The 16,653-nt window shown below is 38.8% G+C and overlaps 1 protein-coding gene across 1 annotated transcript; it reads left to right on the forward strand.

Annotated features, from left to right (window-relative positions):
- Window positions 1-419: 419 nt before the first annotated feature.
- elfn1a (extracellular leucine-rich repeat and fibronectin type III domain containing 1a) lies at window positions 420-2,792 on the forward strand. The gene has a single exon (XM_071534442.1). The coding sequence runs from the start codon at window positions 420-422 to the stop codon at window positions 2,790-2,792; it is 2,373 nt and encodes a 790-aa protein (XP_071390543.1).
- The last annotated feature ends 13,861 nt before the right edge of the window (window positions 2,793-16,653 follow it).

Consider the following 16,653-nt stretch of genomic DNA (forward strand, 5'->3'; position numbering starts at 1 on the left):
AACAATGTGCTCTTGTCTCTACATTGCAGGTTATTCCTCTGTGCACCTGAGAGAGACGCAGAGAAGAAGACAGTGGCGGAAACAATAAGATGAGACCATTTAACGATGGTAACCTCTAAGGAAATAAGCACAAGCCAACCTGAGGTGGTGAAATACAGAATCTCAGCTAGCCATCGCCAATCGTTCACTGCAGGCAAAACTCAATGAATGGAACTCGGTATAAATGCAAATAGTCAACATTTATTTTGTAAATGTCTGGTATGTGTGGACAGAACCATCCTTCAATGAACAGGAGACCGCTAAATGGATTGTTTCTGGCACTGAAGTTTTGAACAGTTGAACATCCCGCTCAGTTACCAACAGGATCAGTTCAACTGCATCAAAGCCACAATACCCTCTTCTCATTTTTGGTCCTGCACATGACTCTCGGAGAAGCACCAATGGCCTGCAGCATAGGTATGGTGATGAGTGCCTTTTTTTGGTCTGTGGCCATTGTATATTTAACTCACACAGGCAGAGTCAATGGAGACTGCTGGTTAATTGAGGGTGAAAAGGGCTTTGTATGGCTCGCAATTTGTAGCCAAAACCAACCACCTTATGAGGCCATCCCTCAGCATATCAACAGCACCATTGTGGACCTTCGTCTGAATGAAAACAAAATCAAAAGTATCCATTATTCTGCCCTTAGCCGCTTTGCCAACTTGACCTACCTGAACCTGACTAAGAATGAGATCTCCTACATAGAGGATGGGGCCTTTTCTGCCCAGTTCAACTTACAAGTCCTTCAGTTGGGCTTCAACAAGTTGCGGAACCTGACAGAGGGGATCCTCAGGGGTTTAGGCAAGCTGCAGTATCTCTACCTCCAGGCCAATCTGATTGAGACTGTGACACACAATGCCTTTTGGGAATGCCCCAACATTGAGAACATTGACCTCTCCATGAACCGAATCCAGCAGTTAGACGGGTCCACGTTTACCAGCTTGACTAAACTTACCACCTGTGAGCTGTACACTAACCCTTTCAACTGCTCCTGTGAATTGCTTGGTTTTGTCAAATGGCTCTCAGTTTTCCCTAACAGGACAAATGAACGGATGGTCTGTGACTCCCCGGCTGGTGTCTCTGGTTACAGTCTGCTGAGCCAGAATCCTAACAATCCAACATATCGAAATGCGCTTCACATGCTCTCCACTGTGTGTACAGATGACTATGTGACACCATACATTCCCTTGCCCCCTGAGCCTACCACCCCTCCGCCGGACTCGACTCCCTGTGGGCTGGAAGACTGTCCTTCAGGCAACGAACCAGATGACATCACCATCAGTACAACATACTTTGATGTGGAGGTAAACCCTCTGATGAAACTGAAGCAAGTATCAAACACAGGTGCCACCATCACTGTTCAGATTCCTCATCCCTACAAGAAGATGTACATCCTGGTTCAGTACAACAACAGCTTTTTCACAGATATTCAAAACCTGAAAGGTATGAAGGAGGATATTGAGCTGAAAAACCTTAAACCCCACACTGACTACACATACTGTGTTGCTTCTATACGTAATTCTCTTAGATTCAACCATACTTGTCTGACAATCACTACAGGCCCTTGGAATGGAAAGGATAGAGTTGTAAACAATGCAACTGCTACTCACTACATAATGACAATTTTAGGCTGCCTCTTTAGCATGGTAATTGTTCTGGGGATGGTCTACTATTGCTTGCGAAAAAAGCGTCAGCAAGATGAAAAGCACAAAAAATCAAGTAGCCTGAAGAAAAATATAATGGAACTTAAGTACGGACAAGAACTGGAGGGCGGGACGATCTCTCGAATGTCACAGAAGCAAATGATGGCCGGGGAAAGCATGGCTCGCATGCCATACTTACCATCTGGAAGTGAAATGGAGCAGTATAAATTTCAAGAGATAAGCGACACTCCTAAAATGGTGAAAGGAAATTACATGGAGGTGCGAAGTGTGGACCACCATGAGCGCAGAGAATGTGAGATGCCTATGCCTGGGAATAGCCAAGGGTCAGTGGCGGAGATTTCTACCATTGCAAAAGAGGTGGATAAAGTAAATCAGATAATTAACAACTGTATAGATGCTCTTAAGTCAGAATCCACCTCTTTTCAAGGGGTGAAATCTGGAGCTGTATCCACTGCGGAGCCCCAGCTGGTACTAATATCAGAACATCCGCAGAGTAAATCTGGCCTTTTGTCCCCAGTGTATAAGGACAGCTACCACCATTCTTTGCAGAGGCATCGTACCTCAGATGCCTCACCTAAGAGGCCCAGCACTGCCACAGGAGGGCCCATGCGAAGCCCCAGGCCTTATCGCTCTGAATCAAAGTACATAGAGAAAACGTCCCCGACAGGAGAGACCATCCTCACTGTAACGCCTGCTGCTGCCATCCTGAGGGCTGAGGCTGAGAAGATTCGTCAGTACAGTGACCACCGACACTCGTACCCCGACGCCCAGATAGAGGAGCTTGAGGGACCCGACGGCCACAAGTCCTCCATCCTGGAGCCTCTTACTCACTCCCGCTCCAGAGACTTAGCATATTCTCAGCTGTCATCTCAGTACCACAATCTAAGCTACTCCTCAAGTCCTGAATACTACTGCAAACCTTCCCACAGCATCTGGGAGCGGTTCAAACTCCACCGCAAACGGCACAAAGATGAGGAGTACATGGCCGCAGGTCATGCACTGCGTAAGAAAGTGCAGTTTGCAAAGGATGAGGACCTGCATGATATTTTAGACTACTGGAAAGGTGTATCAGCCCAACATAAATCTTAACCTCTTTAAGTGTTTTTAATGGACCACACATTGCAGAAATGACACAAGAACCTCATGTGACAACAATGGATACTTCCATATTGTAATCAACTACTCATTCATGTGTATCACATTCTATTTTGACTGTGAGGAAAATGGGGTAAAGATCCTTTAAAATCATAGATTTGTCATATTATGTATACCATTCATGGGGAAAACTTTTATCTATTAAGGAGAAAATATATTGCAAATTAAGAATATATATGTTGCAATGGATTATAGGTTTTTGGGTATCGCGTATCGCATGGCCAAGTCCTGTGCCAGTGGATTTGCTGTTGTGTACTTTGAGAATACTATATGAAGACGTGTCTACTGAAACCTCAATATTTTTCTTGAAGAACTATCAACCACACTCATTCAAAAATAACTTTTTTTCTTCCCTGCATATATTTCATTCAACAAAAACTATGTACAGATATGGTTTATATATTTGCAATGTTTGCTGTATAAATGGAAAAGTATTAGTGAATGAATCAGGTTTATCAAATGGAGAACTGTTCATTTAGATATGCTTACTAAAGAATGCCATGTCCAACTTTAAACTTGTGAGAGTTTGTCATCTTACCTTCAGCGCCCATTTTTTTTTTCTTTGTTTTGTTTTGCTTTTTGAAAGCTCATAAATATATTACAAATGGATTCGGTTGTAAAGGCCCCCAAACCACACTGCACAATATTCAGTAGGAGGAATCTGTTAGACCTCATGCAGGCGAGACATTATATCACCTGCTGCTAGAAGGTCTCAGTCATCAACTTCATGAACCATCATTTTTGTATCTGTAGTACCAAAGTAGAAAAAGCTGAAATGTTTACAATGTTTCTGCATGGTTTGAGAATCTTATGAACGTAGTCAGTCAGGTTCCATGTTCATTTTTTTTAACCAATCACTCCTCCAAATGTCCAAATACTGAGAAAAGATAATATTCACATACAGTATATGGTATTGAAAGCCTTCTATTAATCCCTAACATTTCAGGTAAGGTAATGGTACTCTCTCACCTGTTGTTTAGGTACAGAGAGAGCAGGAGAGTTTATCCTACAGCCCGATGGATGAATGTAACACATACATATTCTGATCTGTATATGGCAGCTTTTTATGTATTCTTTCAAGGAAATATTTATTTAATGCGATTAATGACCATGTTTTTTTCTTTGCTTCAATATTTCTTCCAGTGTACTATATTGCATAAAATGTCTGATCCAATAAACGCAGGACAGTAGATTGATTTTCAGATGGGCCTTGTTGCTTGCTGAGAGGTTTCATTTCTTTTTTCTTTTTTTTTACTGCTAGGCTGTTATATCTTTTTGTATATTATGAGGTACCAGATGAATATCAACATGCTAGAGTAAAATTTGAGAATGTGAAATTGAATCCTCTGACTTACTGGCTGTGAATTTGTATATCATACAATATTTGAGTAAATACAAGACTTAATAACGCTTTCTTTGTAAGACTGTTATGTAGCTCATTCCTAACAGGCTCGTGATATGCTTCATAACATAGTCATGAATGAGCAATCAATACTTATAACAACTCCTTTACTCATTCAAAGAAGTGTAATAATGCAACTTTAAATGTATTGGGCATGTAGAATATAGATTAATTCAGAAATAGAGAAATAAGGTTAAGCAGTTAAGGTTCCCATTACTTATTCCTAGGGCTGCACAATTATGGCAAAAATAATAATCCTATTTATTTTGCTAAATATTGTGATCATGATTATTAATCACAATTATTCGTCTCACTTTCAGGAAACCAATTTTTTTTTTTTTGCACTTTTGCACCTTAACATATATTTTCAGGTTTTCACTTTTTTAAGTGCAGTATTTCTCAAAGTATCAGCAACTATAAAGCTTGCTTTTACTCTTACTGTCTTACTCTTATTCTCTTACTCTTATTGCCCTTTTTTTTTTTTATACAATTCAAATAATAAATAATTACCACTTCATTACTTTGTGTGCAGCTGCAACCCTAAGGCAAACTTTGCACAGAATATTTTGCTGTCATCTGGTATAACACTAAACTAGGTCTATCTCCAAATGACAGGCAATGATCCACTTTTAGGAACCAAAACTACGTTCAGACTTGAGTGAAGGATTTTCCTCTCTAACGTCAGGCCGATCCATTCTTGCCCATTTTGGTCGTTGCAATGTTTTTCCAAAGATGGTCTATGTAAGGTTTCTCTGCTGGCTTAATTGAAGCGCTTGATATACCACATCGGGACTTTCAGGGGAATTGAAAATAGAACAAACGATTCAATTTAGGCGAATTACATGATTATTAATCGTGGAAGCATCACATCGTGATATCTGATTATCAGCGTTTAATTGTGCAGCTCAACTTGTTCCCTTATTATATTACACAAAAATGGAAAGTGGTTCCTGCTGAAGAGACATTTATGTTCAGCTGAGGAACAGAGATTGAAATCTGATAGGATGACCTGAAGGCATGAATTTATCTGAGGAGCAATTTGGAATCACCTCTATCATTACAAGTTGATACTGCAACCACAGTGGACAGGGGACCGCCTACGTTTAGATGCGACTTAAGAGAGTATAGCTATAGGCTTTATTGAGAATTTGTTAGCCCTTTTGATTTCTGATATGTTGCATACATTTCTCATAAATGTGTCAAGAGGCTGTTATTATTCATGAATGTGATATGAATCATGCCATGAGCCTGATATGAATGTGTTATGTAAGCACCTTGTAAAGTGTTAACTTGGTTGTCTGACTTAATATTTCAACCGCCTTAAGATTTTGGGATGTGTGTACAAGTGTAAATTTCCTTTGTTTTATTTTCAATGTTGATACTGTTGAAAAGTCTTCATTTGTTGTCATTTTTATAAATGCATTTGAGTATATTCTGAGAGCTGTCAGGTTTCTAGTTAATTTAGCCAGTTAGCAACATGTTTTTATACTGCATATTGTAGCACTTATGTGTCTAATAAGAGTTAAAAGTGTTGAGAAAACCTTTGGAAAGATGAACAGCTGTTGTTCAAGTGCATCAAAACAAACAAGAGCACAAAAATGTGTTTTTTTATTTTATTTCTTAATACTATGTTATCTGCTTTCAGACAAAGTACTGTGAAATAAAGTTAAGGGTGCACCCATACACTCAGCATCTTTATTATGACTCTTCTCTGAGTCTCACCCTGAAGCTACACCAGCGTGTCGAGTTTCCATCAGGGTAGCGTGAGGCTCTACTTCCTGCACAGAGCACGCCACCTCCAACTAGCAGTACAAGAAGAGTGAATGGATTTTTTCTAATCCCATCTGCTATTCTCCATACACTATGCGAAGTAGGTAATATTATTCTAATACATTTTACAGAAATGAAAATATAATTTGTCACTTAAATGCAACGTTTTGACATCCTGTTGACCCGTAAGCTTTCATGGCTATAAAAAAAAATACCAGTAATTGTATAATTTATTTTGGCAAAATCTGTAGGCCTATGTCTCAACTTTAATTATTAAAGGAAAAATCCACCCTTTAACCCTGTTAAACATGAAGCACTTGAGCTGCCTAATGTCCCAACATTTCTCCTCATTAATATGCAAATTTATGCCTGAAGGAGCTCCAAAATCTAATCAGATCATCTATTCTATAGGAGGAATCTGTGGTGTGAGTATGAAGTTTCTATCATAAATTGTTCTTGATTTATTGTGTTCACAAGTATGAGTCTACACACAGACAGAGAGACACCATGATGACATAATGTCCTGCATGCATGTAGCATGATGATGGGACATAAAAACAGTGATGTACCTCGCATTTCTGGGCCCATTTTGTTGTTTGGTGGTGTGTTTTTCTTATTCCTGTGGATAACTGGCCAAATTTAGACAATGTGACGTTGTGGCAAGATATTTCCAGTGCAGTTACAATGGCATTTGATAGCAGACAAAAAAATCAACATTAAAAGTCAGGTTTTAATGTCAGTCCCCCAGAATCAAAGCGCAAGAGCTTCTTTCTAGAGCCGCCATTTTGCGCTGAGGTTCAACAATCATAAAAGGGAGAAAGCCTTCGTAGAAGAGGCAGAGAGACCAATTTCTCCACCAACAGTCGCTTCAATAGCCGCAATACAGCCACAAGACATGTTGCGTTTTGAGTAAGGGTCACGGCTATTACCGCTATTGCTCTCTCCACCTACACGTGTAACCAAAGCTGAATTATCATATCTCCAAGCTATTTCTATGCCCAGACCCCCACCTTTGACTGAAAGCAACAAGTTCAGGCCCATTCTCTGGCTGTTGTTCAAAGTCATTCTCGGAAATAGCGAATCACTAACTTAAATAGAAGTAGAGGAGGCAGTGTGAGGTTAAGTTGGTTCACCAAAAAATTTAATTAAAACATTCATCACAAACTCATGGAATGCATTGGGCATCAAAATTGGTTATATCTAACAGCATGAGAGTATCCAAAGGTGGATTTTTCTTTGAACTGATGATTGGCATCCATTTCACCATGTGCCAGTAGTAAGTTCAACAAATAAGACGCAGGGCATGAAAGCTGACAACTCCAGGACAATAAAACATCAGTGCATTGTTGGCCATGAGAACAGAGCGTTTCAACATTATATAGCCTAAGTCAAATAAATAGTAAATTCTTGCTTGGCCATTGAATGGGTTCAAATTTATTTTGTATTAATCAAACAATCATTAAATCTTCATCATTACCATTTAAATGAAGATAATGGTAATTGAATCAGATTTCTATCTAATAATGTTGGCTCTAGCCCAGTCGTTCCCATCTCTGGTCCTCAGGACCCAGAGTCCTGCTGGTTTTCAGTTCAGTCATCTTATCAGGAACTGGTAGGATAGAAAACCAGCAGGATTCTGGGTCCTGAGGACCAGGACTGAGAAACACTGCTCTAGCCTATATCATTAGTACTGTGTTTTAGGCTACTTTAAATTCCTCCCATTCACAAAATATACTGACCACTAGGGTGTGCCAAGATGAAACAGGACCACAACATTCTGTATTTACACTATTTCAGATTTACACAAAATCTGCAACGTAACAGCTCGATAATTTAGACTACCTGAATGTTCAGAACTTTGGTGCTGAGTATAGAGACAGTGTGAAACAAATCAAAAACTGCAAACTGCTAAATTATAAAGTACACATTCTGTATTATGTCCTGGTGTTTCAGTGCTTTGGAGAGTTCAATCCTCAATGCAATAACCCTGCTGGCCATCCACATACACTGTCTCCGACCTCTCTGTCCTGAAGTTGGCTGACTAAAACTTTTAAAGTGCATCGTTCTCATGAACGTATGAGATGTTGTGTATGCACAATCTTGCAAATAAAGCATACTGCAGGTCATAAAGTTGGAATTATAAGGTTCTGAGTAGAGTGCAGTTCTGAAATATTGAGCATCAAAGTTTTGACATCCCAGCTGGCAAAACTGTTATGTAGTGAAATCTATCTTTATAGGTCAAGGAGGCCTGCACCTTCATGACACTCTGAATGCAAAATATCAAAATCCTAGAATAATCAGAAATTGCATTTCTTAAGAGGGGTTCACACAGAGATAGAGCCTTAGAATTCTGTAAGGCCAGTCTGGGTTTGGTTCTATCTGACAGATTACAATGATTGAATAGTAAGATTTAATCCTAAAATCAGTTTTGAAGCACATTAAGCTTAAATTGCATCAAATGAAATCAATTTTGGTATATTTTTATTTGACCATATTTGTCCAGAAAAACATGATTATGTGAAATTACATTTAGCCTACTCTTTATTTTTTCCAGATGTTTTGTAAACAAAAATCATGTTAACATCACAACATAAGTTTATTTTCATGTTGATTTAACAATTGTGCCAAGCCTAAACTATATACAAAAAATTACAACATGTATATCAAATCATTGGTATACTGACTGGCATGTCATTGTGTGTTTGGCTGCTGTTACTCAATTGCCCCAAAGTAAGATCCTTGTCCACTGTTGTTTGCATCTTACTACCAATTCCATGAGTTTGGGTTGGAAACCCTTTTCCTGGCCTTTTTGTCTCCCTCGATCCCCAACACTTACTGTCTGTTTCTCCCTTTATCTTCCTTCTCTATTGGATGTGGCTGCTACTCTCCTCTGTTCCTCTGTCTCACTCCTTTCTGCTCATCTGTGTTTCTGCTGATCCCAACCTGGGATAAAAAAAATACTAATTCATACTATTTAGTCTACACGTTGGTTAAACTTTAAATCTTTGGAGCTACACACTGTTTCTGATATTCAACATCCTATTGGCTAACACAACAGTTTTGGTACAGCAACTGGAATGGACAGAAGTTAGCTGATATTAGATTCACATATTTTAAATTCATCAGTAGATAACTGTTACGTAACAATAATGACTATTCCTTTCATTGTTACGCTATGTAGCTTGTCTTAGGTAGCTAGCGCTAGATAGTGCATTAGAAAACTAGCGATTTAGGGGGAGAACAAGTGATAAGCCTTGATTAAGCCTTCTAACTTACCCTTCATTATTATTGTGAAAAAGTGATATTGCCGTGAACTTTAAAAATGTTCCTATTTTCTGCCTTATACACCATTATCACTACTGTCAGGCTACATTAGCTCACCTCTGACAGGATGTGGCTGAAAGGAACATTTTGATTGGTCCTTACTGAAATATTGAAGTTTGTGATTGGATAGGAAAAAAGAACCATATAGTACCAAGCTGAAATGTACTCTCTGAGAATTATCTTTTAAGAGATATTGAATAAATGAGATAGAGAATAAAATATATTTTACGACCAATATTACAAAAATAAACTATTAACAGCTGTGGTCACAACCTAAAAATTAAAGAGGACTACCATTAAATATAAGATTTTATATTATACTTATGTCCATGGACAATGCAATGAATATTTGTGAACATGAACAGCTCTAGCCTAAAGCTGACAGCAGAGCAGACCTCTTTGTCATCAAGATGTACAGCTTGGTGCTGCTCCATAGAGAATCAATGTGGAGGCACTGATGGTTTGTCGGAGCTTTTACCCATAATGAGCTTCAGCAGTGAGAATATTTCTGACAAAAAAAATGTTGCTTATCCATATGCCCATAAAATCATCCAGGAACCTCTCCAAGTCAAATTCAATTACAGGTATTCCATTTTCCATCCAAATTACATACAGTATAATGTAAAACTGTAATCCTTCTGGCCCTTTATCCTTATTGAAACAAATGGGCTGACTACTGTTTTAATGTCTTTATTAAAACTGTATTTTGTATTAATATAGCATAAGTATTTACATTTACTCATCTCCTGTACTGTAAGTTTATTTCAGAAGTATTTGTACATTGCTTGAGTATTTTCATTTTGGGGCCCTTGCATAACATATCAAATAAAGAAATATCCTTATTTTTACTCCATTTGATTTCTGTAACATGTAAAGGTTATATCTGACTTCTTCAGAAATCAGAAGGAGGATGTCATAGATGAGAATGAATTGGTTTGAGACCCCTGGGAAATGAGCTAGTGAAAGTTGAATGTGCATTTATACATGAGAAAGATATTTTCTAAAATATTGAAGAAAGTGGTTGCAAATTCCTGTTCTTCTTCACAAATCTATTCATCAATGTCCTTTTACTTGTTTGCTTCTAAGTTATTGAAGGTGGAACTACAAATATCCAAATATCCAATATAAAGCTATAACTTTACTCTGGTCATGTACAGCTCACAGCTGAAATGGAACAAGTCACGTTCATCATCTGGGGTTGTGGAAAGGCAGGAAATATAGGAAATAAGTAACTGAGGTAGAAGTAGAAGAGGCAGTTTGAGGGAAAGTGGGGACACAAAAAGTGAAATACAACACTTCATCACAAAGTAACTCGAACAGCACAGATTGATGATATCTAACAGTTTAAGAGTGTCTGAGGGTGAATTTCTCCTTTAACACATCCTTCAACAAAGTGTGTGTGTGAGCGAGTAATACCATGCCTGACCTTTGAGATTTAGAAATAATGTAAAATGGTGTGATACCTAAACAAACAAATACACTAGACTGGATATACTGTATATGTCAAAGAGTACATATGGAAGCAGAATAAAAGAAAAAAAAAACAGTATCAAAGTTATCTTTGACAATGTTAAAAGCTCAAACATTTTAAAAACTTAAAGCATGAGCAACATGCTAAACAGCTGCTTCACTCATGTTTTTACCAACTTAGTTGGTATTAACAAGAAAAAAGCAGCTAAAAGATAACTGGGTGTTGCTTGTGCATGGAGCACTGGAGAGAGCATATCATGGAATCATCGCTGTTTCTGACTTACTTTGTTGTAATAGCAACACTGTAAAAAAGACAAATATCTTGTCCATAGTGCAGGTGGTATAGTGGAACACAAAGATTCTATTTGGAGCCACAAACTTATATTTCAAGAAACATTTTTTTTTTCAAATCCCTCTTCACTGTAAGAAAGATTGCTTCTTGCACATATCCACCCTCCCTGACATCCTCTCCACAAAGTTTAGTGATGGAAACCCTCTATCCCTGGACATGGTGCAGAGTGCATTAATCAGCTGTCAGCAGAGCATGACTAAGGCTGCGAGCAAAAGCTATGAGAATTGGAGAAAAGGAAACACCGAAAGTTCCTCAACTCTTATCAAATTCGATGTCTAATTGGATATGGGTGATCAACTACGAAGGACAGAGCATCTACAGTGGGCTTCAAAGTGAGATCTGTACAGGCAAAGATCAAAGCTCAAATAGCTGGTATAATTACCAGATCTGGCTCATATAAAGCTTCTTTGGAGACTGGAGAAATTAACTAATAACAGAAGGGGAGGATATTAAAAGAAGATTACTGCATGGACAGTAGCCAGGAGTCTAGAGATCTATGTTGACTAGAGAGACAAAAAATTTGCCATGCAAATGGAATTTGAATATGAAGTTGGATTTGAAATATGACTTAATTTTGATATGAACAAATGAATTTCATTCAATGGTAACATTTTCACAGGGGTTCACAAGCTAAATGAGTGATGTGCTTACTACTGTAGCTTATCCAAAAAAAAAAAGAACATTATGAATGAATCTATCATGCTTTTAGCGAGGGGTGTTGAAGCCTGTGATGTATGAGCACCTTCATGTTGATGGGCTGAAGCTCTTCACTCTAGTTAAAGGAGATTTATGCTGATGGATGGTTTTGACGAGCCAAAAGACCCAGGACCTGCTCATTAATACACGCTGCTGCAGCTCGAGACTACGGCTCCGGCGATAACCAAGTAGAACAAGTGAATGATCCTTCAAATGAGCGCTGTGCAAAGGCAGGTCACAGAGACCACCAGTCAACACGACTGGCAGGGAGAAGAAGAAGAACTGCTCAGCACACTACATGTTGGAGCAGGCTAGACCGCATCGCTCATTACGATATAAAAGGGAGAGCAAATCAAAGAGTCTTCACACACTAGAAAAAATAAGATGTGTGCCCACACAGGTCACATGACTTTTGTTCCAGGAACTTTCGCTTCTGGCGATAATGAGCCAGCCTGTCTCCTCTCCACATCTTTGGTCCTCTTTTGGTCCTCATTTCTTCCACCAAACAAAGACTCCTCTGATCATGGCGGAGTACAAACGAGAGGAAGCTGGGGAAAAAAAACCCTAAAAAAAAAAATCAATGGCTCCATTCTTCTGGAAGATAAAAAGCTTTTAGGCTTTCATTATTTCCCCCTTGTAGCTTTATGAATTTGCTTACCTCTCAATTCAGAGGTGAGGACTCCCATGCAAACACTTACAATAGGCTGGATCAGTGCTTTTGCTTTCACCACTTTCAAAGCAACATGTTAATTATTTGCCTGCATTAAAGACCGGGAATTTATTTGGACATGTAACTTTTAGGTATTGATTTAGAGTTTGACCTGTACACAGAAAAAATGCTTTTTATCTGCTTTCATAACCCATTGTAGTTAATAATACAGCTCTATTTTCTTTGCTGTTTATAAATAATACACATGTAATGATATAATTCCCAACTTCAAAATAAATAAAGTTCCTTGCAGATTGTTTTTAGTTGTTATATAATGGCAGCACTGATACTGCATATCAATAATTCATTCAATCCATTTGAGAATGAAAAATGTCTTCAGTCAGATAAAGCAAAACATAAATAAAGCCAGTGGGCAGGCTATGTCGCAATAACAAATTGAGGCTTTTAACATTGCAGTGTGTTATTAATCAAGTAAGTCTATATTGCTTTTATATTGGTCTATCATTTTCCACATAAAGAAAAATAAGAATGAATGAATAATGATCAAATGAACATTGTAAAAGTGCTTAATATCTGAGAACCTCATACAGCCTCACCTTCTGTATTGGAGTGTTTGTCACATACGCTACAATTCATCACATATGAGCATATGAGCATTCATTGCATATGAGTGGATATAGCAGCAATCTGATTAGATATTTTTAGAAAAGTAAAATTGGGGATCTGTTTTAATGGGACGGTGGGGGAGCTAATCTTGGGACAAATGAGAGCAAAGCTTCGTCGCGGTGTATCTTATTATACAAATTAAAGGAATAGTTCACCCAAAAATAGAAATTGTGTCATCATCTATACTCACATTCATGTCAGTTGAGACACTGGTGAAGTTTGTATGTCAATAACACACAGCTCTGTATCAGCCTTCTTCAAAACAACTGGAGTGAATGGAGACTACTGAAGCTACATTGTCATTCGTTTGGCTTCAGAACACTTATACCGTTTGTAGCAATTTTATGGTAATTTCTGCCCTTTTTGGAACTCTAGGCCTGGGTAGGCCTAGACTCACCCGGATTGACAAATGACCCCTCCAATCAGATCCATGAAAAAAAAAAAAATGTACTGTACAGATTTGTTCTGTGTAATCTGTTTTGAGTGTCAGTAGTAATGTATGGTGATATTAAAAAGGGTTAGGGTTAGGGTTAAAACAATAAAGCTATAATGAAATATGTGTCTGTCATCCTCTCTTAACACTACGTCACATTAGCTTGCCAATTTCAAATACTACTTCGTTCGCCTAGTAGTAAGTGGGCAACGACAAAATCAATACATTATTCAACTCCAAGCCCAGACGATTCTCCACCTTGTGTAGGCCCGCCACCCGAAATATATTATCAAAGGTAGGCCAAGCCTAAATACACTTTGATTTTTTTAATTCATGCCCGACGTGGCTATATTGCTTGCCTCTGTTTGGCGCCTCACATTTTTTTTTGATAGGCCTACCTGAGAGAGGGAGTTCTGACACCTGCACTATTATGCAACTGTTTGTTTCTATCTGTGTATGATGGTTAAGCAGCAATGGCTGTGTTATTCTCGCCACACCATGGAATCTGGTTACAATGATCTATTAATCGGAAGCTGTGATATTCATTCTCCAAGTTATGCCGCTTTTCTAGTTTGGTGTGTGTGTGTGTGTGGCTACCTGTTGAGACCGTTCATTATTGTCTGGGCTGCTGTTCGTGCGCGAGGCTGGCTCAGTGCGTCTTTACGCACACTGTGCAGAATAAATTTTGCTCTTTTAATATCAGGCCTACCCAGAAACAGTCTCCATCCACTCCAGTTGTTTTGCAGAAGGCTGCCTGGAGCAGCACTCGCTCTGTGTTATATTGACATACAAACTTCAAGTGTTTCAACTGAAAAGCGAATGAGTAAATAATGACATGAATTTTCATTTTTGGGTGAACTATTCCTTTAAGGCTGTACGATCACATTGTACATGTAACAATGGACTTCACAGATTTTTTCATCTCTCTGTTGTATATATAATTACTGTAGACGATTAGGCAAGGATGGGGTATCACACACTTTATGATATAACTTACATTCTAGAGTAGATATGAACAGTCATCCAAAAAAGAAAAAAAAAATCTGATTTCAGCAGCAATTTTGAGGACAGCATGAAGGCCTGCAGTGTGACCATAACCTGACATTATCCTGCTGACTCCTGATACGTCACTGATGTCAGGATCTCTAATCTCCAGCATGACACCAATCAAAACAACAACGGAGGTGGACAGCCGGACTCAGCTTGCTCCGCCTCAACTCACTGTAAACTGGGCTCTCATTGGCTGTCAGCGGCCCCTGCTCTTGGAACAAATCTGCCATCCCCAAGAGCCAGATGTATAAAACTCAGATAAAACAAAAGATTCAAGACTAAAAATCAGCACGCACAAAATTAGATATACGCAGTCTATTCTTCAGATTTATAAAACCCTGCTTATGTGATGTTTATGCATTGTTCCATTTTATAAATTTCAACCAGAGTGAAACATGCACAAACCTAATGCCCGCTCCCACAATTAGCTATAAATGGATGTCGACACACCCGTGTTCAACCTGGTTTGGACATAAACGCCAGTCATCATTGGACTCGTTCTCTCCTTAGTCTTGCACTGCCTCTAACAGCACCAAAGCAGCCATGTATTATTATGCACAGCCATAACGCACTGCTATATATTATGAGCCATAATAGCCTATTGATTGATCACACATGAGTGGGTCTGATTTATGATATGACACGTGCATTAGCCTTATCTTCACATTACTGTACCATATGGGTGACAACATGTAAGCCTATTTACTCACACTAGAATAAAGATGTGTGCTGTAAAGATTAAGGCTTAAAGTAAAATGTGGCCCAAATTCCCTCTTTGACGTTATCTTTCTCTTTGCCACGTTGCTATATCACACTCAGGTCAGCGGACTCAGAAACATCTGTGTAAACGCATATTCTTTTTTATAAATATCAATTTCTGTGTGGAAAGTGGTATGTACATTCTTTTTGTGCAAGGTGTGCTTTTTGTGCCAACCATTGGTCCTGACCAGGCCTTGATTCCTAGAGAATGATTTTTTTACCGCACCGTGATGAGGCTTGATAGCGCCCAGGTATAGAGGAGTCAAGTGTATCATCCTGACCGGCTGACTTGAAATTGGCCCTTGAAGACCACAGCATTGTGGTGATCACGGTGGTTAAAAATAGACAAGGTAACAGGCGGAAGGTAATTTCCATGAGTCCCAGAGACCGCTGGGGCCAACTGACAGGGATCTAACTAAGTGTAACTAAGTTTTCCTTACAGTTGAAGGTGAATTGTTTCTTGATACCCAATGATGAAGAAACTGCTAACTCATTGTCTAAAGTGTGCAAATAATACACAATTTCTTCTGCGAGGAGCAAAGACAGTGTACCGATATCACTGTCTTCATCAAATATTCCAAAAAGCATGTAGTGTTATATGAAGACAGAATATGTGAGCGTGTCTTTGCAATGATAACAAATATTTCATGTGCATATTACACGTCTAGAGGGATTCTAAACTTGAAAAAATTGGTTTGGACGCTGGCATGGAGTACAGTATATTACTGCACGTAATCAGTGAGAAATTGATTTGTGGGATACATTTTAGTGATGTGGTGGCTGGATGTGACCCACAGACAGCCAGTTTCCCATAACTTCAGTAAATGTTCACACATAATTCCCTTCAATGTATCATTTTGAGCAGGAATTCACCCTATTGTGTGAAATCATGTCATGATGCTGTGCTGAGTGCATGTGTGAAACTATAAAATTAGCAGTATTCATGTGTCAGTTTAACATCCTAGCCAGTGATGTCACACAGTGCAAGGTTTTTTCTGTATCATTGTTTCATTACTGGCGTTTTCCCAGTTGGGAATTCACCACGGATCATCATTCTGATGTCTTATAATCTCAAACCCTGCAATCAAAGGGTGTTTTTTGGGGGGGGGTTTGTCCCTGGAGAACACGTTTCTGATTGCTGAGGCACTTGTTAGTTCTTGGATGACAGACTCTGATGCATACTAGAGTCCTCTAATCTGTCCA

Source organism: Centroberyx affinis, unplaced genomic scaffold, assembly GCF_046629955.1.
Source record: "Centroberyx affinis isolate AG114_WGS23_722 - 3 ecotype Tasmania unplaced genomic scaffold, CSIRO-AGI_Caff_v1 ptg002543l_1, whole genome shotgun sequence".
Classification (NCBI taxonomy): domain Eukaryota; kingdom Metazoa; phylum Chordata; class Actinopteri; order Beryciformes; family Berycidae; genus Centroberyx; species Centroberyx affinis.

Coding starts and splice junctions, on each gene's coding strand:
- elfn1a (XM_071534442.1), top strand. CDS start 420: ATGACTCTCGGAGAAGCACCAATGGCCTGCAGCATAGGTATGGTGATG.